Source organism: Prionailurus bengalensis, chromosome E4, assembly GCF_016509475.1.
Source record: "Prionailurus bengalensis isolate Pbe53 chromosome E4, Fcat_Pben_1.1_paternal_pri, whole genome shotgun sequence".
Lineage (NCBI taxonomy): Eukaryota > Metazoa > Chordata > Mammalia > Carnivora > Felidae > Prionailurus > Prionailurus bengalensis.
In genome coordinates this window covers 13,419,741-13,446,122 of record NC_057360.1, presented here as the reverse complement: position 1 = coordinate 13,446,122, position 26,382 = coordinate 13,419,741, and the positions used below count along the sequence as shown (strand labels likewise).

At 43.2% G+C, this 26,382-nt stretch overlaps 1 protein-coding gene across 2 annotated transcripts; it reads right to left on the bottom strand.

The window, feature by feature from the left end:
* Window positions 1-1,317: 1,317 nt before the first annotated feature.
* FMO4 (flavin containing dimethylaniline monoxygenase 4) lies at window positions 1,318-24,449 on the bottom strand. 2 transcript variants are annotated; one of them, XM_043569547.1, is made up of 10 exons: window positions 24,135-24,449; window positions 22,212-22,351; window positions 20,025-20,162; window positions 16,878-17,066; window positions 15,408-15,570; window positions 10,953-11,095; window positions 9,527-9,726; window positions 7,839-8,191; window positions 5,622-5,691; window positions 1,318-3,721 (listed from the first exon to the last, which is right to left on the bottom strand). In XM_043569547.1, exons 3-10 carry the CDS (start codon window positions 20,154-20,156, stop codon window positions 3,274-3,276), a joined length of 1,698 nt encoding a protein of 565 aa, XP_043425482.1. In that variant the 5' UTR covers window positions 20,157-20,162; window positions 22,212-22,351; window positions 24,135-24,449; the 3' UTR covers window positions 1,318-3,273. The 2 variants fall into 2 exon arrangements, with proteins under 2 accessions (XP_043425482.1, XP_043425481.1); XM_043569546.1 differs by having other exon boundaries at window positions 2,880-3,721; window positions 22,212-22,347; window positions 24,135-24,383.
* Between the last annotated feature and the right edge of the window lie 1,933 nt (window positions 24,450-26,382).

The following is a 26,382-nucleotide window of genomic DNA, read 5'->3' as shown; positions in this document are numbered from 1 at the left end:
AGAGAGAAACCCCAAATCTGAAGCAGGCTCCAGGCTCTGTGCCTGGATGGTCTGATGTGGGGCATGAACTCATGAACCATGAGATCATGACCTGAGCCGAAGTGGGATGCATAACCAACTGCCCCTGCAGTGGCCTTTTCATGATACATTTTTTTTTTTTTTTTTGGGAACTAGGGTCATGGCATGTGATAAGTAGAATATTCAGAAGTCTATTCAAGGTTCAGGGAGGAAATGTCCAGCTTGGAATGTCATCCATAAGCAAATCAAGGTGCTAAGGGGTGAATTGGAGGAGTTATCTCTCAAGGCAACTCAATCTCAAGGCCTTAGGGTTGCATATGTTTGGATTCAAATCTCTGTTCTGCCTCTCCCTTGCTCTGTGAATCGGGGCAAATTACTTCTCGGAGTTTGCTTTCTCATCTAAAAATTAATACATGGAAAAATAAATCGCAACATTACATGTAATGAGATAATAAAGACATCTCAGTTCTGCTTTCTCTTTCAAGAACTTGGGCATAGATAAATATGACATTGCTCTTGTTGGTCAGCTTTGAAGATTTGGAATTAGGTGTCCCTTCTACTAGGTGATGTTGTTAGTAAAAATCCAGACATATCAACAAGTTATGTCAGGGGCTCCACTCCTAATGATTGAGAATGATTCCTCCTTTGCTGACGTTTCCCTCTGCATTCTGGGGGGGCCACCGGAGTGGGGTGTGTGTGGTGATGACGGCAGCCATGATGGTGGCAAGGGGCCTCAGTGATTTGGTGGGGGTCACGAAGACAAAAGAGTGATCTTAGCTGGAAAGTGCTACCAGGGGATTCATGGAGAGCAAAGGCCATGCTTTCTGATTAGGCAAGAGGGAAAGGAGCCGGGCAACAGGTTTCAAATCCTTTAAGTCAGAGAATTGAAAATGTCCTCGGGCTCATCAGCTATTGATAGTTAATTTACTGGGTAGCTAACATCCTGTATTGTCTCACTGTTTGCTTTTAAGGTAGATGCCATTATTACCTTTCTCCTCATTTTCCGGATGAGGATACTGAGGCTTAGCCAGGCTAAATCACTTGGCCAAGCCCTCACAGCTCATGGCAGAACTGGGATTATAATCCAAGTCAGAGAGGGTGCTTTCAACCAGGACACATGGTTGCTAGTTATTGTATAGCCATATTGACTGTATTTGCCATATGGATTTCTTGCTGTTGGTGAACTGTTCTTGTTCGTTTGCATGGCTGAGGGAACCTGAGGATGTTTATCATGTTGGCAGGAGAAAGAATCTGGGTAGGAGAACACAGACAAGAAATGTCAGCTGGTGAGGCAACTGGTAAGCCACCAAATATTTATTTAGCAATATTTTGGATCAGGCAGTGTTTTAGCTGAACAAGACACAACTCACCTCAGTAACTTCTCATTTGTTAGGAGACAGACACAAAAGAACGTTACAGTTGATCCTTAAACAACACAGCACTTCCCAGTAAAACATCTGTATAACTTCTCATTCCCCCCAAATCTAACTCTACTAGTACACTAATCACCTACTGTTGACCGGAAGCCATCCTGATAACATAAAGTCAATCAACATATATTTTGTGTGTTATTTGCAGGATAGACTGTATTCCTATAAAGTCATAGAGAAAAGAAAATGTTATGAAGAAAATCGTAAGGAAGAGAAAACATACTTATAGGACTGAACTGTATTTATTGAAAACAATTTGCATATAAGTAGACCCATGCAGTTCAAACCTGCATGGTTCAAGGGTCAACTGGACATGACAGTAAGAAAAGGGCAATCACAAAGCAGTACATGAAGGGCAGTCGTTACGAATGGGAGGTCGACTCTGCTTTAAGGACCCAGGGAAGGCTTCACAGAGGGAGATAATCGATCTGTCTCTCGAAAGAGAGTTGGGGTGGATTCGAGTTCCCAGTGGAGGCAATGCCTTGTGCCAAAGAGAGGAGGTATGGCGCAGCTGACAGTTCGGTAGTGTTGGATGGTAGGTCCAGAGTGGAGTGGGGGAAGCTGTAGGACAGGACTCTGGCGACCTGGGCAAATGCGGTCAGATCACGAAGGGTCTCCTCTTCCAGGTTCAGTAATTTGGACGATTATCTCTAATCAAAGGAGAAATTTTGAAGGATAGTAAACAGTCTGCACTGGGTCCTTTCTGTCTGCCCTTCCATATATGCTCTCCATTGTCTTTGCTCCGTCTGTACTTTAGGAGGCCGACTTCCGTGGATGGCATCAGTCGGTATGTTAGTTTCCTAGGATTGCCACCACAAAATACCACAAACCAGGTGGCTTGTTCATTCACCATTCTGGAGGCTGGAAGTCTGGAACCCAGGTGTTAGCGGGATTGATTTCCTTGGGAGGTTCTGGGGGAGAGTCTGTTCATGCTTCTCTCCTAGCTTCCAGTGTTTGGGCCATCCTTAGCTTGTGGATGCATCACTCCGACCTCTGCTCGTCTTCACACAACATTTTCCCCCGTGTCTCTGTTGGTGTGTCTTATCCTCATTGATAAGGACACCAATCATATTGCATTTAGCTCACCCTACTTCAGTATGATCTCATCTTAAATTGATTACATTCACAAAGATCCTATTTTCAAACAAGGTATAGGTACCAGGGGTTAGGACTTGCATATAACTTTTTGAGGGGCACAATTCAATCCACAATAGTTGGTAACCTTGCCCTTTGAGTTTTGGCTGAGTTAGGCCATTGGGGAGCATGGGCAGGGGATCAGAGGGAGGGAAGAAAATAAACTTAGGGAACGTATTCCCAAGCTTTGCACTTTTGGGGTCACCATGGACTGCCTTCATCTGTCAGCTGAAGGCTGTAACTCTTGAGGTGTAGCCCTCTCCACAAAGAAGTCTCTCTGTCTCATTTATAATTGTTTTCTCCTCTTGCCTCATTAGGCCTCAGAATGGTAAAAATATCTCATTGTTACTAGTCTGGGAATATTTCATTATCCCTATGATTTCCTTACAGTCTGCCCAAACCTTTTGTAGTAATCTCTATATTAAAATTTCCACCAAATTAACTAATTTGAGTGTCATCTTATTCCAATCAGCATTTTTATGGAAACAATGACAATATTTTTATATTACATAATTGCTTAGGTAGCAGAGTAGAGTATGGATTGGAAAGGGAGGCAAGAAAGGAGGCACTGAGACTAGAGAGGAAGGCAGTAAGTATAATAATTCAGGTAAGAGATGACTGGACTTGAACTTGAAAGATAGCGGTTATGATGGAGAGGAGAGGAGGGATGCACAAATATTTGGAGATAGAATTAATATGGCTCGGGACAACCCTTGTAACCAATTAGATTCATCCTCACCAAATACTTACTGGTAAGAGGAAATTCTTGCACCAACTTCAGAAAAAGTGAAGATTTACAGATCAGCAGAAGAGAGGCAAGTAGGATAGGTACCCCCCAAACTTTTAAATAATGTGACATGGAGGCAGGCTTGGTGGAATCAGGGACGATTCGAGTTTTTAAGGGTTTCAGTGTCCTGTCCCATTGGGTCAGGATGGCATTTCTGGCTCCATCCCATTTCCCAGGTCCCTTTAGGCGGTACTGGTAAGGAGTACACGGTCCAAAGAAAACTTCCCAAGCGAGTCTGGGATCCTTGAGGAACAGAAATGGGACACTGGGCTTTGTGCCTATGCATGCGGCAATGTCATCCATGTAGGTGATGTACTCAAGTTTGTCTTTACTGATGTCTTTCATCACACCCCTGCAGGGGAAAAAGATGGATCATTTTTCAGTTTCAAGTTATAAGTCACCCTTCCTCCCGCCATTTTGTTTCTTTTTATCACAGTCAAGCCATGTTTGGGAATGTTTTTCTATGTTGCAAAGCAAAAAAAAATAAGAGTTTATCTACAGAAGGTATTTGGGAAGGTAATTTTGTTAAAGGAGATGGTAAAAGGAGGCAATTGGAAGAGCAGTTCTAGATAATGTTTTAGGTTCTTGAATTTGATATAAGGGTAAAATCTCATCCAGTCTCAATACAGCACTTATTGAACGAATGAACATGATCAGAAAGCATCACATATATGGCCACCTAAATTATTGTTATTGACATTAATTGTGAGTTGAGAGAGCCATACATGGGGCCCTGAACATGACACAGATGTGGGTATCATGTATATGAAAGCTTTATTCCTATCTATTTCTGTGGTTAGTAAACTTTCATGATGTCCTAATGACATTCATTCATTCATTCCTTCAATAAATATCACATGAGGCATCATGCTAGCTGCCAGGAGTCTAACAATGAATAAAACAAAGTCTGTGTTGTCAAGAAGCTTACCTTCTAGTGAGGAAATTAACAGGCTATAAAAACCCTCAGCCAAGCAGATATATAATAAATCAGGTGGTAATAGGTATTATGAAGAGATATAAAGGAGGGGGGGAATGCAATGAAGGGATTGAGTAGGCTGCCATATTTATACAGTGTTGTCAGAGAAGGCTTCTCTTAGGAGGCGATATTTGACAGTGAGCCTGTAGGTATGGGGGGAGGGGAGGGGAGAACATTCCAGGCAGAGGTTAGAGTAAGTGCAAAGGTTCTGAGGGGGCTAGGTTTGGGCTGTTTGAGGACCAGGGAGGAGGCTGCCTCGGACTGGAGCAGTATGGGTGAGGTGGGAGGACAGTAGGCAGTGAGGGCACAGAGATGGCTGGTTGCTCTGGAGCACTGGGGAGCCCCAGGGAAATTTCTGGGAGTGAAATGGGGAGCAATCAGAGGGTTTTGACCAGAAGGACAATGTGGCGCTCCTCACTTCTGCCGCAGTGTCAAGACTTGACACTCCCTGTAGAAGAGCAGAGAGGAGGCCGGGAGACCAGATAAGTGGTGACAGCCAGTGTCCTAGTGAGAGGTGACAGTGGCCTGGTCTGGGGTGGCTGTGGGGGTAGCTAGAAGGGTCTGGATTTCTGCCTTCTGTTCAAAGGTAGGAGCTGACAGTATTTGCTGATGTGTGGTATGGCGAGAAAAAGAGGAGAAAAGGATCACTCAGGGGTTCTGGCTGATCACCCAGAGTGAGTAGCCAGTGACTGAGAAGGGGAAGAAAAGTCTCAGAGCAGCCCGGGTGCAGGATGAGTGGGCAGGTGTTAGAGGGCTAGAGTTCATTCTTAGCTGTATTAAATTTGAGATATCTAAGTGGTATCCAAGTGGAGATATCTAGAGGGACTTGGATTAGGAGTTGGAATTCGAGGGCGAGACTTGGGAGTCATGACTATGTGATGGAATTGAGAGCCACAGGCCTGGGTGAGGCCGCCTAGGAGTGGGTGTTCGTAGAAGTGAGAAAGGATCTGAGGATTAAGGTTGGGGTTCACCAATTTTTAGGAGCGAGGAAGAGGTGACACCAGGAATTGCAGAGAAAGAGCAGCCTAAGAGACACAAGAACAAAGACACAAGGGGGTTCTGGGGGCCAAGTGAGCTCAAGGTTGCCACCTGTTGGGGCCCTGGCTCTGTATTCTGCTGAGAGGAGCTGGTACCCCCACCTAACACATCCGAGACCACACATCTAGTTGGTGGAACAGTTGGGATTAAAAGCATATTCTTCTGGCTCCGATGCAGGTTTGTGGGTACAGAAATACATTGGTAGGTTTTCCCGAAGAAGTTGCATGTCATGTCATACCTTTCTATGAGCTGCTCCTTTTTCGTAGCCTCAGCCATCAATTTTGGAGACGGAGGTATCTTACAGAGTCCTGTGAGAAACATCGGAAAGAACATTAACGTCACATGTGCCTTTTCCTTTGCGTTCTCTTCTCCCTCGTTTCTGGTCCCCCACTGCTCTATCCTTAGGACGTGTAATAGTCAAAGCTTAGACTGGAACTAGAGGTAATTTCTGGAAGCATAATGCCCCTCCAAACCCACTTAACCAGGGTTCGTGGCATTCTACTGCCAGAATTATGAGGAGGGACGCCCCTGTCATCCAGCCCTCAGCCTGCGCTGACCCATCGGTCATCGGTACCTGCTCCAGCTCATTTACCCGCTTGCACATTACATATATTCATATATACTGTTTGTATTGTATTGTTTGTATACCCCTGTTTGTATTTGTATGTGTGTGTTAAAGCTATTTGTGGGTTAAATGTAACTACTTAAAATGACCTTGTTTTTATAACCCTGCTTTGACATGTCTTCACTCCTGTTGCACCGGAAGCCTCGTGTGTGGAAGCGCCTGGTGGTCCCTCAGCCTCACAGAGAGACTAGGCTCTGACCTCTTGAGTGGTTGTGGGCATGTGTTCCTTCTCGGTCTCTCTCCTAGACGGTCTCAGCTCTTGGACTCTGCTCTTCCGACTGGAGCCAAGTGCTGGCCCCAGGGTGGGGGGTTAGTATCCGCTTGAGATAGGTCTGACTTAGCCCCGTCGTGTGCTTGCCACTAGAGTCACTTTACCCTGTAAAAAGTGGGCAAGACTTTACCTAGTGGTTCTCAGATTGCATCTGGAGGCTCTCTGGAGAAGCATGTAATTCCTCCTGTGGCGTCATCTAATTGAGTTTTGTTTTGTCAGCTCTATCATTCTGGTGAGCATTTTTGAGCTCATTACAAAACATTAAAAAAACCCCAAAACACCACGTACTTAAGAGTCTTCTGAGATTTTAATATAACCAGATAATGTTGTGAAAGCACTTTAGCTGGCCTTAAAGAAAGAAATATTTGTGATCATTTAATGAAAATGTGCGGAATCCAAGGTTTGTAGAGGGTGAACGAAGTCGACACAACTTAGTACTGTGTTATATACTGTTGATAAATTACTGGTGATTGTTTTTATTCATTAATGACACAATTCTGCGAAAGAACACCTGGTTGGCTCAATTGTGATTGCTGTTTATGGTTAAAAAATCAGGGGCGCCTGGGTGGCTCAGTCAGTTAAGCATCCGACTTTGGCTCAGGTCATGATCTCGCACTTTGTGAGTTTGAGCCCCGTGTCGGGCTCTGTGCTGACAGCTCAGAGCCTGGAGCCTGCTTCGGATTCTGTGTCTCCTTCTCTCTCTGCCCCTCCCCGGCTCACGCTCTGTCTCTTCCCCTCTCAAAATAAAATAAAATAAACATTAAAAAAATAAAAAAAATCATGCAAATGCAATTCTTTAAAATGCTTACTAATCTAAAACCTGCCCTACTTTGGAGAGGTATGATAGTAACAGCAAGAGTAAGAATGCCAGTTTCCAATGAGTAGAGTTCACTGTGTGCCAGGTACCACGATAAGTGGTCGGCAGACATTATCCATCTCACAAAACTGTTGTGAAAGAGGTTTTATTATCCCCATTTTACAGACGAAGGGGCTGAGATTCAGAGAGGTCCTCACAAAGATAGTGAGTTTTAGAGTCGGGATCGGACCCTGGTAACCCCGACTCCATCATCTGTACTCTTACTGTGAAAACTGACAGCAGTTAGTGTCTAGTGTCTAAAATATTTTTTCATAGGCATTACTCAAAGGTTACCATCTCCTCAGAACTCAACTTTATTCACAGTCTGCATTATTCCAGCAACTTCCTTTGGAAGGGATATAGAGTTCTACTTCTAGAAATAAATAGAAAGATTTAGAAGTAAATAAGCTAGAGTAGAACAGAATATAGGATCCCAAAGCTTCCAACAATTTCAGTTAATCTGAGAAACATGATTATATCTTGCTGTGCAAATTAATCCCATCCACACAACCACAACCTTTTTTCCACCGTCACGTTAGTGACATAAGCACACCCATGACAATATTACTCATATATGAAATTAAATATTTACTAAACTTGAAATATGGTACTTTAGCTCACATCTGTTCCATTTTGGCTGAATCACAAGACACTAATTGGAAACTCAGTTGATCACGTAGGGCTTTAAATAGAGTCAAGGTACCTTTGAATACTCTTGTGGCCCAACGTGCCTGGAGCTCTGTGCCTGATAAGATGGATCCTTTAAGGCTGATGAGGCCAATGATAGCTAATGTTGCCCTCTCCAGGTTTGAAGGAAAGACCTGCTTATACAGGAATATCTTCTTTGTACAAAGGCTTTTGAGAGGCTCTTCCAGGAAGGGAAAAGAAAATGTGTATCCTGTCGTAAAGATCACAACGTCGAGGTTTTCCTCCACTGTTCCGTCTTCAAAGACAGCAGAGGTTTCCGTGAACTCCTTCACGCTGGTTTTCATAGTGACCGTCCCACAGAGGATACAGATTGGCAGTTCATCATTCACAATGAATTTTGGTTTTCTCCTTTGACACAGAAGAGAAAATTATTCATTGTAGTTGTATCTGTGAGATGGTTGAGCAAATTATTTATTTGGTCAGCTCAGGGGAATTATCTGCTAAGCCAAGGGAGTGAATTGACCAATGTCTAGTTCAAAGTTGTCTACCCAACTTACTGTTTCAATAGCATCTTTTGTTTTTCTGCTTCCAGTAGAAGGCATGTGGAAAATGGCTAAACCTATTCTTTCCTGCCTGGGGTTTAAAATTCTCTGTCTCTTGAAATTCATTTCTGGAGCAATGCTTTTCTCAGAATTAGGACGGAGTATACAGCAATCCATTTAAGAATCAGGTCTCACATCACCCAGGCCTCAAAGGGTTGACGTTAGACAAAGAGGAAATTAGCAAGAAACTTTTTGGATAAAAATAAAAAAATCTGAACCAAGTTATGCTGAAAAATATTTTTTATTACGAACATCATTCCATCTAATCATGGCACATATAATGTCTTTATAAAATTGACATATCAAGTCATCCACTGCTGTTAATTTTCTTTGTAAGTTGAGAGCTGTCTTACGAAAAAAAAAAATATTTGGGTCAAGCATAAAATAGAAGTCACATTTAATGACCTTACATTCATTTCAAAAGTTTTCTTTTCCTTGCCATGTGCAGCTTCATACAGATGCATGTTATATTAAAATGTTTAATTTTAGGAACTCCTATTGGAAATTCATCCTCTAATCATTCAGCCAGAGAATCATTGGCAAGAGCTGGCCATCTGTACTCAAGAGGCTGCAAATATTCCATTTGTAGATGGTGCCCATTTCAAGACTCCTCAAAGCCAATTTTAACGTCCTGACTTTCAAGCTAACATCCTGACTTTTCAAGAAATGAAAAGTTTTTATCTTTCATTATATTCTAGCCTCATGAATTACTACTTTTGTTACCAGACAGAGAATATTCCTATTTGTGGTACCTGATGGACATTGTCTTAAGGAACTAAGCCCAGAGCAGAATAAATAAAGGCAGCATAATAATTACTGAAGATTTGAGTTATGAATAAAGTAGAATTAAAAATTATTGATTGTTTTTTAAAAATATGTTTATTTAGAGAGAGAGAGAGAGAGAGAGAGCACGTGCATGCACCTGAGTGAGTGGGGGAGGGGCATAGAGAGAGAGGGAGAGACAGAATCCCAAGCAGGCTCCATGCTGTCAGTGGAGAGCCTGACTGGGGGCTTGATCTCATGACCTTGGGATCATGACCTAAGCCGAAATCAAGAGTTGGACACTTAACTGACTGAGCCACCCAGGTGCCCTAAAATTATTGGTTCAATAATTTTCCCATTAAATAAAAAATTTAAGTACCCCTTTGTAATACTTAATCCATAATTCTCATGGTTAAATCTTTTATTCATTTGCCTCTCTTGAATCCAGTTTAGTACACACGAGGGCAGAACTTGCGCCATAAAATTAAGGTATCTTCTTGTAATCACCATATTATAGGGGTAGCCCCCATTTGAACAGCGGTGGATAACCCAGGCACCAGTTCTAGTACTGAGAAGTACCTAAAAAGTAAGGAAGGATAAATATATGTACATCATTTTGTAGTATGTTTGTTTGATGTGCTTCAAATGTTCTTATAACTTCTGTCCTTTTTAAAGAAGTTTTTATCTTAATTCCAGTTAATTAACATCCAGTGTTATATTCGTTTCAGGTGTACAATATAGTAATTCAACCCCTGCACACATCACCCGGTGCTCATTGCGACAAGTGCACTTTTAGTCCCCATCACCTATTTCACCCATCCCCCCACCTCCCTCCCTTCTGGTGCTCTCAGCTTTGTTCTCTGTGGGTAAGAGTGTGTTTCTTGGTTTGCCTCTTTTTCCCTTTGCTCATTTGTTTCTTAAAGTCCACACGTGAGTGAAATCATAGGGTATTTGTCTTTCTCTGACTGACTTATTTCACTTAGCGTTATACTCTCTGGCTCCATCCATGTTGCAAATGGCAAGATTTCCTTCATAGCTTCTGTTTTTAACTGGTGAGTTTGTACATAGAACTACAAATGACTGTTTCTGTTGTTTTCGTTTTTATAAGTCACTTTTACCTGATCTATATATCTGTTAAGTATTTTTATCATGTTCACTATAAAAATTATAGTGCTAGTAGATATGCGCACTGTTGACCTGGCAATCTTTTACATATAAATAATACAGAATGTAAAGTGGAGTTTTGGGAAAGCAATTTTAACTGAGTTCAATAGAAATCTTCAACATCTCTTTCCCGAATCTAATAATGTCCTATAATATATGTTAAAGTAGAACAGATTTCTAATTTGCGAATCTATGCTTGGACTTTCTAAAGTCATTCTGCACACTTCGTGGGCAAAGTGAAGGCTGTTTTTATCTGAAAACAAATTCTAAATGTGACTTCTAATAGAAAATTTGGACATGTTCAGAAAATAACTTCCATTTTCTATTTTTATATGGGGGTTTCGCCAGAATTATGAAGAGAGAGTGTAAAAACAGATCAGTGGTCTGGGTAGAGTACTTTATTCATTTGGTCTTGTTCCTGAAACAGTGCCTCTGAAAAAATGCCTCGTGGTCTGGCATCCACACAGTGTCCTTGACCCCTCTTGGAGATGTTTCAATTCTGTTATGTGTGGATTTTTTTTTTCACTCATGTTGGGTCCACATGATTTAGCAATCGGCCAATGTGCTTTATAGTCTTGTATCCCTCTCTCCAGCCACCAGAAATGATGATGGGGTGGGGGTGTGGATTCACCCTTGTGTACCTGAGCTGCCGTTCGACTGAGTTCCACTGCCACGTCCCCTCCAGTGTTCCCAAGACCGATCACTAACACGCGTTTGCCTTGAAAGCCTTCTGGGGTCTTATATTCCTGACTGTGCAGGATCTGGCCTTTAAATTTATGAATACCTGAGGGGAGGGAGGGATCAGAAAGTCAGAAGCATCTAAAGTTTTATAACTCCCTAGTATGCAGGCATAGGGTCTGTAGGAAAAGGAACGTTCCAGAAATATGTCAGCCCTTTGCTCCTGCTGCTAATTGCAGGACATAGAAGCCATGTATCATTTTCTTCTCCCATTGGATTCTCTGAGCCTGGGTATAGCTTTAGTACAACCTGTAGGAGATTTAAAAATACGGGAGAATTTAAATTCCACATGAGTGCTCCCTTTTAAAGCAATTACCTGGGGAAATCAAGGTCACTGCAGACCCTAAGAAACATCTCATGCACGACCCTGAACATCCTAAGCAAGAAGTAGATCGCCGATGCATGTTATTTTACCCAACAGATATATTCTATAAGAAAATGGTTTGTGTATAGAACATATTTACAAGTGAATTTTAATTCAATTATAATTTTCCACAAAAGAAATTTTGTGGCAAGTTCTCTTATACATAATGACTTTTGTGGCTTAGGCTTGCTACTTATACTCTATGCTTATTTTATGTTATTCTTTATTATAGGCTTAATGCTTTATTATACCATATGCTTATTTATACTCTATTCTTGCATTATTTACATTTGTGTTACTGACTGGTTTTTCAAGTTCCGAACACCGTTGATACAAGTATCACTCTTATGGTATTTGTATACATGAGAAGGACTCATGTATCCAAATATTTCTTCTCTTGATTTATTTTTGGTAATTATGTCCTTGGCACGTATAAAAGACATAAGCCATGGATTCATAAAAATGAAGACTGGTCGCAACAGCGGAAGTAGAGGGATTTCCAGCGGTGGCTGCAGAAATGGACATTATGAGGTGGCAGAGGAAACAAGAGTGATGGGGACAGTGACCATCAGTGAGATGAAACTCTGATGAAGAATCTGGAAGGAAACCCTGCAGTTTAGAGAGTTTAAAAGCTTCTCACCCCAGTACTTCAAGTACATTTGAAATTTTAATATAAAAAAATGAACCTGTCTCCTAGAATATATCAATCTTCTATCACAGTGATTGACTGATTCATTTGCTCAGTAACATTTATTTATTTATTAAAAACAACTTTTTTTTTAAATGTTTATTTTTGAGAGAGAGACAGAGACAGAGCGTGAGTGGGGGAGGAACAGAGAGACGGGAGACACAGAATCCAAAGCAGGCTCCAGATTCCAAGCCATCAGTCCAGAGCCGGATGCAGGGCTCTCCAACTCATGCACTGTGAGATCGTGACCTGAGCTGAAATCAAGAATTAACAGACTGAGCCATCCAGGAGCCCCATGATGCCAATTTTTGTTTCAGTAGGCTTCATGCCCAGGGTGGAGTCCAACGCAGGGCTTGAACTCACCGCCCTGAGATCAAGACCTGAGCTGAGATCAATAGACACTTAACCGACTGAGCCACCCAGGTGCCCCTGATGCCAACTGAAAGGAACTTTGCATAAGACAGGCATCTATCTGCCCAGGCAATGAGACCCTAAAGACAGTCTGTGTGGAGATGACTGAGGGAGGAGCTAGGGTTTAAGGAGCTGTGCGTGGTCAGCGAGAGGGTGCGACCCATGCTAAGGGGCTGCACTGAGAGATCCCCCTTCATGGAATGTCCCACTGAAGCAGAACCAAGAAAGCACCCTGCAAAGTGTCAGTCTTAGGCACGTCTGCGGCCAGAGAAAACTAGTGCCTGCTTGGTGCCAGTCAAGAAAGACCCTCCCTGCCCCCTGTGACTCTAATTCTGGAAGGGTCTAGGGTTAGAGACTGTAGCTGGTGGGTGACGGGTTTGGCAAGAGGAGGCACTGGGAGAGGAAGGGGGAAAGCCATGGGTGCCTCCTGTTCCCACTGAGCGTCCAGCCCAAAGCAGGCTCCAGCCGGGGGAGGGGAAGCCCCACCGTTACATGCGGTTGCAAGTTTTGACTATTCCACGAGGCACGATGTTTTCGTTAGGAAAATGAGAATTTTCTTGGGTGATTTTAAAGCGATGAGAGGGCTTGCCGTGATCTGACAGAAAAGCGGTGGGAATGGCCCGAGATTGCGCGGCGGGGGAGAGGAAGGGCAAGCCCCACAGAGCAGGCCTGCTCTGAGAGACAGAGAGACAGAGAGAGAGAGAGAGACAGAAACAGAGATAGAGCGTGAGCGGGGGAGGGGCAGAGAGAGAGGGAGACACAGAATCGGAAGCAGGCTCCAGGCTCTGAGCTGTCAGCACAGAGCCCGACGCGGGGCTCGAACCCACGAACCTGAGCTGGTCAGACGCTTACCTGGTTAAGCCATCCGGGTGCCCTGAACTCATTTAATTCTTAAACCACTCTCTAAATGGAATCACTGGGTTAAGTTTGCCCAGGATTATGCAACTAGTGCTGGCATGTGGTCCGGGCTTCCAGACTTTAGACCTTTGCTCCTAGGGGCACCCGGGTGGCTCAGTCAATTAAATGTCTGACTCTTGATCTCTGCTCAGGTTTTGATCTCAGGGTTTTTGGGCTGGGCATGAAGAACTTTGTTCATAACTATTATGTTAAATGCCACTTATCACCAAGGGCCAATGTCCCCGGGGGAACTGTAGCAGACCAGGACTCTTTGGAAACCTGAAAGCATGCCTACTCACCAAGATACCCCATGCTAGGAACACAGAGGACATTGGAATATTTGGCCTGGTGTCCTCCTGTGACAAATCCTTCTGAAGTCTGGTCTTAAACTAAGACCTCCTCAGGAGGAGTCTCTGACATCTGTATGTGTGGATTTCTTCCTTCTCTATAATCTGGGTTTTGTGGCAAAAGAGAAGGACACACCGATATTTCTACTGCAGTCAGCTGCACCCCCCTGCCCCAGAGATCATTAAAGTATGCAGAAATGTTTGCTCTTGTATTGATCCCAAACTCCCTTGTCATTCTCCTTTGTGTTTGCCCAGTCTCTTTCCTTAGGAACAGCTCTCCCAGATTACGTACATTATACTGCTGCAAGGATCCTCGCCTCTCAGCTCTTGGTTGATCTTTTGCAACAGCATCTTTTACTCAGAGTCTAAGTACAACTGAGGGTGAGCCAACCCAAACCTGACAAGATACTGTATTCCAAAACATAGTATCACATCTTGTAACACATCTCCCCATAGAAACATTGCTATAACAGGCGGTTCTATATTTCTTTACTGCTGTGCCATTTTGGATTGAGCCCCCAGGCTAGCTGCAAGCTGGACCATCATTTACAATATTGCTTCTTTGCAATAGTATGCATTGAGGTCTCCCGCTGGGTCTCTAAGACATTTTTTTGAATACGATATTTTGTTAATTTGATTATGAGATTACGTTTATAAGGTTTACATTTCATTTTCTTCATTGGCCCAGGTTTACAAGCTTTATTCTTCATAGTCTTCCTTGAAAGCTAGCTTTCTTTCTTTCTTTCTTTCTTTCTTTCTTTCTCAAATATATATATTTAAAGTTTATTTATTTATTTATTTTTTATTTATTTAAAAAAAAATTTTTTTTTCAATGTTTATTTATTTTTGGGACAGAGAGAGACAGAGCATGAACGGGGGAGGGGCAGAGAGAGAGGGAGACGCAGAATCGGAAACAGGCTCCAGGCTCCGAGCCATCAGCCCAGAGCCTGACACGGGGCTCGAACTCACAGACCGCGAGATCGTGACCTGGCTGTAGTCGGACGCTTAACCGACTGCGCCACCCAGGCGCCCCTATTTATTTATTTTTAAAGAGAGAGCATGGGAGGGGCGGTGGTGGGGGGAGAGAAGCCCAAGCGGGCCTCACACTATCAGTGCAGAGCCTGATGTGGGGGTTGAACTCACAAACCGTGAGATCATGACCTGGGCCAAAGTTGGACGCTTAACCAGCTGAGCCACCCAGGTGCCCCAACTGCTATGTTTCTTAAAAACAAATCTGTTAAGTTTCTTTATTCTCTCACTTTGTTTGTTTGTTTGTTTATTAATTAAGTTATTGATTTGCAGTTTACTCCTGACTCAAATGACCTGTAATTCCATGACAGAATTCAAAAGCTTGGCTTTTTTTTTTTTTTTTTTATGACACATCTGATAGGGTTATGTGATCACTGAACTTGAATCAGATCAGGCACGATAAAGCTTAAATAATAACAACAGCATTTATATTAATAAGTAAGTAATAAGGCCTGACACCTCCATAGCTTCCTACCTTTCCAAGTTATTTTGTACACACTTTTTCTGAGGTTGAGCATCAAGTCACTTATAATCATCATGAATTATTTCCAATGGCAAATAAACAACTTTCTTCTAGAATAACCCAGCAGAGTAGGCAAGATCTCGGGTACAAGTGACTCACCAGGAAAGGACTCCAGAGGCAAGTGAGGATTCAGGAAATGTCCAGTGCAAACCATGACAGCATCAAAGACACCTCGGTCCCGCTTTCCCTCTGTCTCTGTGACAACATCCCACTGACCAGTTTCAGAGAAGTCTGGACGCTTCGTGACACTGCATACTGTGGTCTGAAAGTAAAAGACATGCACTCACTTAAAAAAAATGTTGTTTTTGGGGCGCCTAGGTGGCGCAGTCGGTTAAGCATCCGACTTCAGCCAGGTCACGATCTCGCGGTCCGTGAGTTCGAGCCCCGCGTCAGGCTCTGGGCTGATGGCTCGGAGCCTGGAGCCTGTTTCCGATTCTGTGTCTCCCTCTCTCTCTGCCCCTCACCCGTTCATGCTCTGTCTCTCTCTGTCCCAAAAATAAAATTAAAAAAAAAAATGTTGTTTTTAATGTTTATTTATTTTTGAGAGAGAGATAGAGAGAGACAGAAAGAGACAGAGTATGAGTTGGGGAGAGACAGAGAGAGGGAGACACAGAATCCGAAGCGGGCTCCAGGCTCCGAGCCATCAGCACAGAGCCCGACGCGGGGCTCGAACTCACACACCGTGAGATCATGACCTGAGCCGAAGTCGGACGCTCAACCGACTGAGTCACCCAGGCACCCCCAGACACTCACTTTCTATCAATCACCTTTGGACTTCATGTAATGACTGGTATGGCAACCATGTTTGTTACTTCAAGCGGGCTGAGTGAGTCTCAGGATAGGAGGTCTGTCAATATTGGTTTATCTCCCCCCTAAAGAAATTAAGCAACTTGGGGCACCTGGGTGGTCAGTCGATTGAGTGTCTTACTCTTGATTTCGGTTCCTGTCATGATCTCATGGTTTGTGAGATCAAGCCCAGTCTCGGGCTCTGTGCTGACAGTGTGGAGACTGTTCTCTCCTCATTTGTGCTCTCACGCGCTCTCTCTCTAAATAAATAAATGTTAAAAAAAAAAAATTAAGTAACTTGTACAAATTCTCAAAAGTAGTCATAGAGAGCATGACCCAAAACATCTGAATGACTTCACTGGAAGGAAGAAACATTCAGTTTTTTACTCCCGGCGAGAAGGAGGTGAGTTACAACACTGGATGACTTGGGAAAACACAGGAAGATGAATTTTGGCTCATTATAATTTCTGTGGTCCAGATTCCTAGTCACTTCTTCCCAGTGGGTTTCATGAGCAAAATTTATTTTTCCTTTCTTTTCAAAAAGAAAAACATTCTAAATTTCATCTTGAATAAGAATTTGGATTCAGAAGAGGAACCAGGATATTCAGTATTTTAATGCCTTGAGTAAAACATGAGAAGCAGGAGAAGTGAGGAGTCTTTATTATCTGTCTTGTTCATATAGAGATAAAATCAGGAATGAATTTACTTAAATATCCCATTTCCATTAGATTGCCGAATGAGCAGCCCCCATTCATTAACCTTCCATGACCCAAGGTGTCTTACCCTAAACCGAATGTATTTCAGAAGGTCAAAGTGCTCAGCAAATTCTTGGAGATAGTCCCAAAATTTTCCTTGGTTCATGTAATTTGGATAATCTTCTTGGAAGGGGAAGTCGCTGTAACATGACATCTCTTTGCAGACGTTTGTCACTAATGACCTGTAGACCCTGGTCATCCCATCTTTAGAAGTTTCCTGTGGTGAGAGCACAGTTAGCTTGATGGGGTGGGGGAGTCAGGAGGAAGAGAAAAGAGATCGTTAGCAGTCAGTGTTCCACTCACCATTCCAAAGAATTCCACGGAAATGCAGCACTGGGTCTCTATGCTATAGTTATCAGAAATCGTTGTTGGGATTGGATTTATTAAACATAGTATCTTTATCAAACTACAAAGAAGTTAACAAATTTAACAGGGTTCTCCAAGACTAACAATGCCATTAAGCGATTCCATGAACATGGGGCCTATGGTCTCCCTTGCTTATTTTTTCCCCCTTCTTTGCCATCCTCACTCCCTCAACTCATGCCCTAGACCTCTTTCTCTTGACTTTACTCAGAGAACTCCTCACTGATTTTTGTATTTATCGTCTATGTATATTTTCAATCACTCTCTCTTTATTGGCTCCTTCCCATCAGCACTTAAAATACTGAAGACTCTAATTTTTAAAAACAAAACAACACTCCCTTTCAACCTATATCTATTCCCTTTCCAGCCTTGTCTCTCTGTGTCCTATATCAATCTTCATGAAAAAAATCATCACATACTGGCAGCCTCTGTTTTCTCATTGACTCTTCAACTCACTGTTGTCTTGTTGCAACCTCACACACTCAAAAAAACGTACCAACAAAACAAAAACATGCATATTAAAAGCACCGATGGGGGCACCTGGGTGGCATAGTTGGTTGAGCATCTGACTCTTGGTTTCACCTCAGGTCATAATGCCAGGGTCACGGGATGGAGCCTCACATCGGCCTCCGTGCCGGGCATGGAGCCTGCTTAGGATTCTCTCTCTCTCCCTCTCTCCCTCTCTCTTCCTCTGCCCCTTCCCCAGCTTGCATGCTCTATCAATCTCTCTCTCTCTCTCTAAAAAATAAGGCCTCAATGAACTTCTGATGGCTGAAGCTAATCTCTATTTCTCTTTTAAGTATCTTTCTTAGCTGTCAATTTCCATAAGACGCCGTCTCTAAGGTAGCTGTTCCGGCCGCATAGCACCCTGCACTCTCAATACAGCCCTGATCACATTGCACTGTAACAATGTGTTTTACTGTTTTTGTTCCCTACTAGACTGTAAGGAGGGCAGGGTCCTTGTCTGTTTTGTCCCCATCCTGGTAGAGGGACATTATAAGCACAGGTACTCAGGTACTTGGTGAATGGGTGAACATTAATACTATCACTGCATTTTTGAAAAAGAAATAGTATATATGTGACTGAAAGAAATTACATTGAAATTTATTATTATTATTATTTTAATTTGAGTATAGTTGACACACAGTGTTACATTAGTTTCAGATGTACAACATACAGAGAAATTTTAATAGTGCAGGTATATAATTCTCATGGGTATTGATATTATATTTAATTTGTACTTTTCTTTTTGTTTAACTCAGTATTATTTTCTAAAATTTATCTATGTTACTTTATTTTTTTGAGAGAGAGAGAGAAAGAGAGCGTGTGTGTGCACGCATGCACACACAAATGGGGTGGGCCAGAGGGAGAAAGAATCTCAAGCAGGCTCCACACTCAGCACGGAGCCCAATGCGGGGCTCGATCTCACGACTGAGATCACGACCTGAGCGGAAATCAAGAGTCGGACGCTTAACTGACTGAGCCACCCGGGCTCCCCTATCTATCTTACTTTAGGGGAAGAAAACCAAACAGACTGTGGGGTCAAATAGCAGAAGGGACACAAACCAGACTCAGTGTTTTCTGTCCACATTGACATTTGGCTCCATTTGGTTCCATCAGGCTCACGGTACAACAAAAGAAACTTTTCTCCCCTAGTACACTATAATCACAGGGCTGTGACCATTTCCGCTTACATACATTTGCTTATTCTGTTTTCTTCATCATCTGTCGATGAATGGCAAATGCCACCTCCTCCATGAAGGCTTCCCTCATTCATACCAGTTTGAAGTACTCTCCTCCATGCTGAGCTCCCACTGAATGTTGCTTTTCTCTTCCCCCCAAGGCCTCCTATCTTCTGACATTTTATACCTCACTGCTGGGACAGATCCCTAGGTCCCTGCCGAAGGCCCTGTGATGCCCAGGACCAGCCAGAGGCAGGTGGTATTGAGCCACTTCCAGCCCCTACTTCTGTTGCTCAAGTCACCTAACAGCTGGCCTAACCCTAAGCATAACCCCCCAGGATGCACACCCCTCTCCTTAGAAGGATTGATCAGCATCTCGACCTTTTTTATTCTGATACTGCTGTGAAAGCTACCCACCCCCAACTCTACGAGGTCCGGATTCTTGCCTCACTCTTGCCAGTTCTCTTCCCAAAGACCCAAACAATGCCTGGGGGCTGGGGCTTCACTCCCTGAGGCCAACCTCCGTCCTTCTAAAAGTGTCATTGCTCCATATTCACCAATGCCATTCAGTTTAACCTATGTGACACTTTGTTCCTTTGCCTCAGAATGTGGTCCAGAAACCACTGTAACTTCCAATACTATGTGTAGCGGACTTAACTCTTCCTTCTTCCCTCCTCCAACTGTCCCTGCCCTGCCCTGCTAAGTCTCCGGGTTCATCACCTGTCAGACTGCATCCTGCACAGTATTGGCACCTTACATGCACAATCCCGTGTTGTTGTAGTGAGCTGCTTTCTTTTTTTGTTTTAACGTTTATTTATTTATTTTGAAAGAGAAAGAGAGAGAGAGAGAGAGAGAGAGAGAGAGAGAGAGAATCCTAAGCAGGCTCTGTGCTAAATGTGAACAAGAGCCTGACACGGGGCGTGATCTCACAAACTGTGAGATCATGACCTGAGCCAAAATCAAGAGTCAGCCAGCTTAACTGACTGAGCCACCCAGGCTGCCCACCCCCCACCCAGTGAGCTGCTTTCTTATGTGGTCCCCAAGATAGGCTGAAGTCACCATGCCTGAGCAGGGACAAAGCCGACAGCCGGATTATGATTGATAGAGGTGGGAGGGTACGAGCTACGCACAGTAAACTTCCATAGTCCCCCGATGTCGTTACTTCTCTCAAAGCAGGTAGGCTCCAGATCCTCATCCAAGCAGCACTTGATGGAGGACAGGCCGCTCACACCCGCCCCAATCACTGCGACTCGCCTGGCCATGGCACCCTGTTGGAAGAAGGGTGGCCTGAGCGTCCTCCTGTGACAAAACTGGAAGGAGCCTCCTGTCGTAGCATTCAACTTTCATGGTGGCATACACACCCTCTTGTCATCTTTGATCTGGGGCAGACTCACATTGTGCTTAAACATGAGGGCTTTGAAATGGGACTGTTCTGGTTTAATTCTTTGTGTCACTTACTAGCAGCGTGACCTTGGGTTAGCTTTTTCTTTTTTTTTTTTTGTCTCCGGGCCTCGGTGTTCTCTTTAGTACAGTGGGGACGGAAATAATAATAATAGCTCTTAAATATTTGTTATGGAATTAAATGATTGATATGTCGGAAGGATTGTAGAAGTCTGTTTCCTACATAGTAAGTGCTCACTTAAATTTAGTTCTTATTAACTAGTATAGTCAGGACCTTGATGCCCTTGGGACTTTAGATCCCCTCAATGAAAAGGACCCTCTGCTTCCACTTTGTCTCTCTGGACCCGAGGAATTGTGGCTAGCAAAAAAGATTAGTTTTTATTCATAGCCTCTAGAGTCCTGAAGAACGGCTGGTCATGGGTCATCCCCTACCATGCAATGGTGATATTACACGAATCGAGTGGGGGGTTCTTAACCTCGCACAGAGGCAAGACTGGCTGACCATAACGCAGAACAACGTCCCCAAGGAAAGCTACATGGGGCATTCTGGATGAGGTCTTCTGGACATGGGGATGTCCGTGGCAGTCAGTAGAGACTGGAGGAGGTAAGTGTCATAGGGATTGAGAACCAGTTTTTCTTGGTACTACAATTTGGGCTTCTGTCAACACCAACGTAGCTTTTGCTTTGACAGATGGGCGAACTACTCAGTTGATTCCAGCAAATCAGACATATGTCACGCTGAGGCCCTCGACACGTCAGGTGGATTCAGTAGCCAGTGCTGCCTTTCCCTCAGCACCAACCCCCCCCCCCACCCCCGGCCAGTCCCAAACACACACAGAGTAGTCAAGACGTCAAAGTATTTGTTTTATAAAAAATATATATGTATAATTGATTTGGCTTTGCCTTTGAAGACATTGGTATTTTTTTGAGGGGAGATCTTGCTGTGTAACCCTTATGTGATTTTTGTAGCGTGATGCTGCTTATTCTAGTGCTATTTGCCTTGGGGAACCAAGAGAAAAAATATTTATTGAGACCTGAGCGCCAGTAAATGAGAAAACAAAGAGCGTCATCGTGTGACATGATTTGCGGCCACACTGCTAGTAAGGGGCTGGGTCTGCAGCGACTCTAGATCTCTGACTCTGAGGTTGGATGTGCGCATCTCGTTGGTCTGAGAGGCTAAGGTGTCCTGTGGTTCCCATTAGTAAGCCCCTTCCCTCACCTGTGCTCAGGTTTGCTGTCACATTTTTGTGATGGACTTGGGGGAATGTGTCGTATGCCTTTGCAGCTTGCCTTCTAGATCAAATCAGAGTCCCCAGGCAGAGTCAAAGTGTATTTATCAACTTTACAGGGGGCAGAGGAAGACTTCTGAGCCCTTCAGACCCTCGAACTCACCTGGTCCTGGAGCAGATCTAGGGACTTGCAAGGAGATACAGAGGGATTTCTTAGGGCTGTTGCCAAATCTTACTTGCCAACCTGCCCTTTGTAGGGTTGAGACCTCCAGGTCTGGCTTCCATTATTTACGACAAAACTGACACTTCTTCCCCTGAGACTGTTGGTTGACTTGGGAGTCTCTATTGAATTGAAAGAGCTAGGTAGGCTGCAATCAGAATGGACTTAGAGGCAACAGAACTGGTTTGAACCCTGTGTCTGCAACTGATTGGCCATGTGACTCCAAACAACCTACTTGAACACCTTAAGATTTATTGCTTATAAAATAAGAAAAAGAGCTATGTAGAATTGTTTGAGTTTTAAACAAAGCGACATTACTCACACAAAAGTGCCCAGCACCAAATATTTATCAGTGTTCATTCCCTACCTCCCTAATTATCTCCCTCACTTCCTCTCTTTTCCCTAGAAAAGACAGCTCACACAGACAAAAGCAATCAGCAAGTTTGGAAATAAGGAGGCATACATACCTGTAGCTTCCTTTGGGGTGAGGAGTAGGATTTTTAGACAGCTTTCAAACAGACGTAAATGGCCTCTGCCAATGAGGACACTGGAATTTCTAGGCCACTAGGTAGATGGCTGAAGTCGGTAGATCTCAACTGTGTTCTGTCTTTGCAATCAAAACACAAAAGAAATGGTCGCTGATTGAACTGGCAAAGTGCAAAACATGCTCCAGTGAACAGGCGAGCAGCAAATGAATCCATTCTGTTGAATGGATGGATGCACCTGGGTACCTCGAAGTGCAGTTAGAGAGCCAAGGGTGGGGACCCAAAGATGATGAAGGCCCAGTGACTAAATAATAGTAATAAGAAAAGACCCTGTAACAGGAGACGCTGCCATATGGAGAGATGTGGACACACATGACATCATGTGGTGCGTTCCTGTAACGGTTGTGTGCTCCAGGTACCAACGTTCGCAGGCCCTGTTGGGTTGTTTGGCTACACAACACAGCAACACAGAGCAACACAGAGCAACAATGTCTCTGTTGGTTAGAGACACAGAGTGGGCTGTGTTTTTCCAGGGCAAAACACCTTGTCCTTTATAGAGCCACTTAAGAAACTGTACAGGCAGCAAAAACAAGTTAGGAATTTACACCTCTTGGAATTACACAACACTTGCAGATTATGAATTTCTGAGTGGGGACAGCCATTTAAAAAATATGCTTCAAATAAAAAAGTTTAAATAAAAAAAAGGGGGGGGGCGCCTGGGTGGCCCAGTTGGTTAGCGTCTGGCTCTTGATTTTGGCTCAGGTCATGACCCCAGGGGCGTGGGATCCAGCCTCGCATCAGGCTCTTTGCTGGGCAAGGAGCCTGGTTAAGATCCTCTCTCTCTCCCTCTGCCCCCTCTCCTCCCGCATGCACACCCACATACTCTGTCTCGTTTTATCGCTCTCAAAATAAATACGTAAATGTAAAAAGTATGCTTCGAGTCGATGAGGGGAGTTGGTGAGTGAACTAGAAATAGGAAGATCTGGGTTCTGGTTCTGCCTCTGGCTCTGACCGGCCGCAGGAACTTAAAATTCTTTATTTCACCGTGAGATTGTTCCTGCATTTGTAAAACAGAGGGTTCTAGTAGTTTTCCCTCTGTCCTCTTCCAGCCCAAGAGAATTGCTTTTAATGTCTGAATGCCAAGTAATTGGTACCAAAATAGGTGTGATTTGAAAGGGAGGAGAGATTCCGCAGGCATGAAGGGCAGGGGGAGTGGTGGGACATAAGGTGTGTGTATGCTCTCTCTAAACTATAATGTGCGTTATGACTGTAAGGTCCTCTGTAGCTCAAAGGTTGCTTCTAATCGGAGTTCTTTGGTAAATGAGCCCTAGTCTATTGAACTGGACTTTTGAACGACATGAAAACCCCATCCCAGACCTGCCAGACCAGAAAATGTAGGAATCATTTCTGAAATATGGAGAGACTTGGGTGATCTGCAAATCATGCGATCGATCATGATTCATTTGGGTTTGGAATTTGATCTGTTTATATTTCTTATTATCACTCGCCAATGCTATAGTATTTCCTAACACCTGTGGAGTATTTTATGTTTCCCAACGCTTGGCACTCCTATGTCATCCGTAAGATGACATCAGAGGGGAGAAGAGAGTTACAGAAAGTCCTGGGATGCTGTTATTCTCACTGACAGCTTTCTTTCAGAGGGTTGCTCCCAACAACGTAACTTTGTTTCCTTACAACAGCTCCTTTGCTTTCTGACTTTCTCCTTAATTCTGTTGCTTTCACCCTGATCAAGAGGCTCCTGAAGAAGACATTCATCCTTAAGGAAGGCACTCAGCAAGGGGAATATTCATCCTCTGCAAAAGAGGTTTCTGGAAACATTTCCCCATTTAAAAAAAAGAAAAGAAAAAAAGACAATGACAATGAAGAATAGCCCAGCACACTTACCTTATTGGCACAGAGCAGATACTCTGACAACTTATTTCTCAAAGCAAATAGACAAGATAGTGCTTGCCTTAAAAAAAAATTCGCATCTCAAACTCTTTGTTCTAAAAGAAAAACAACAACACAGGAATGCAGACTTTGATCAAGTTCTCTGTTTCCAGTCTTGCTGGTGACAGCAGAGAGTATCGTCCTCACTGAGGATGAAAAGTTGTGTGGGACAAGGGCTTGCTACTTCCGCGATATGAGGGGAGGGCAAAATGACGAGTTAGAGTACTGGCTCTGGATTCGAAGAACATACACGACCTCTGCCCCCCTCCCTCCCAAACGTCACACTTCCGGCAAAGCCCGAAACTTAAAGCACGTGGTAAGCGGCTGCTTTTCTCACAGTAGCCTTTAGAGGGCGCCAGAGTCACCGCCAACATCACAGCCCTGCGTGAAACAGGCATTCTGCTTGCTAGATTCTTCTGTGTCATTTAGTCCCCGGAGCCATCCTAGGAGCCGTCCAAACGACAAAGTCATTTCGGTGACTATCACCTCGCCAAGTTCTTTCATGTCTATAGGTCTCTAACCCGAGAAATATGATTTTAAAATCCAGAACTTGTAAGGAATTTAAATACTGTCATCCTTTCAGAAAGGGTCAGCCGAGAGAGCTGGTAAAATGAGTTTGAGAAACCACAAAATTAGTCTTAGATCTTAGCCTAGAGCACAGTGAAAACAATAATTCTAGAAGCAGGAACAGAATACTAAATAGGCACCATCTTTTTGTTTTTCCTTTTTCTTTTTTTTCCTTCTCCATTGAGTGCTTAGAAGCTAGCATAAAAGGCCATCTTGAGTTCGCTGAACCCGTTTCTGGACCCAGAGCTCAAATGCAAATGCCCACAGGGGTCAAGAAGGTAACTCAGAGGAGGAAAGAGGGCCAGGTAAGACTGATCGGCAAGCACATCTCCTGTCTGTTAGGTTCAGGTATGGTGCTTTTTGAAAGCATGAGTCCGAAATTGCATTTTTAGGCTTTTTTCAATAGAAAACGAAAATCCAGATTTTTACATGATATCTTCTGTTGGCCACAAGTTAATTTTTTCCTTTTTAAAAATATTAAGCTCATAGAAAAGTTGAAAGAACAATTTTGTTAATGAAGACCAATATATCCTTTCCCCCCTCCCAAACGTGTCCATGCGTGCACGTGCGTGCGCACACCCACGCGCACACACACGAGTGTAGTCTTTAAACATCAGGATGCCATCAGGATATTTTAGCATATATCTCACAAGAATATGGGCATTTGCCCACACAATCACATTACCATTACCACATCTAAGAAAATCAATATAAATTCAGTAATATTATCCAACACATTCAGTCTACTTTCAAATTTCTCCCGTTGTCTCCAAAATGTTCTTATCCAATGGCATGCTGAGGCTGGCTTGTACAGTGACAATGTGTGCATCTCTTCCAACTTCAAGTTCAGTGATATAACAGTAGCTTGACATTGGTCATAGTGGGAATATTTATACCATGGAAATTGGCAATTACTAGAAGTCTGAGATCCTCCCTACCCCTGGCTAGTTGTTAAACAAAATTTAATGACACACCATTCTTCCTTTTTTTTTTTTTAACTTAACAGCATATATATACACATATATATATATACGTATATATATATACACATATATATGTATATATATATACGTATATATATATGTATATATATACACACACACACACACACACGCACACACACAAATTCTACATATATTTAATGAAGGTAATTTGACGAGTGTAGATGTATGCAATATGCTTATGAAACCATCACTGCAATCAAGATAATAAACATACACATCACTTTCATTAAGTTTCCTCACACCCTTTCATTTGTTTGTTTTTGGTAAGAATACTTGATGTAAGATCTACCCTTTTAACATTTTTTTATGTGCACTGTTCGTATTTCAACTGTAGGCACTGTGTTGAACAGCAGACTGTCAGAATTTATTCATCTTGCTGAACTGAAAGTTTATATATATTGAACAACTCCCCATTTTCTCCTATCCCCAGTCTCTGACAACCACCATTCCACTCTTTGCTTTTTTGAGTTTAACTATTTTGAAGAAGAATCATATGATTTTTTGGTGACTGGCTTATTTCACCTACCATAATGTCTTCTCCAGGTTCATCCATGTTGTCACATATGGCAGGATTTTCTTTTCTTTTCTTCTCTTCTCTTTTCTTTCTCTTTTTAACACTGAATATTCTGTTG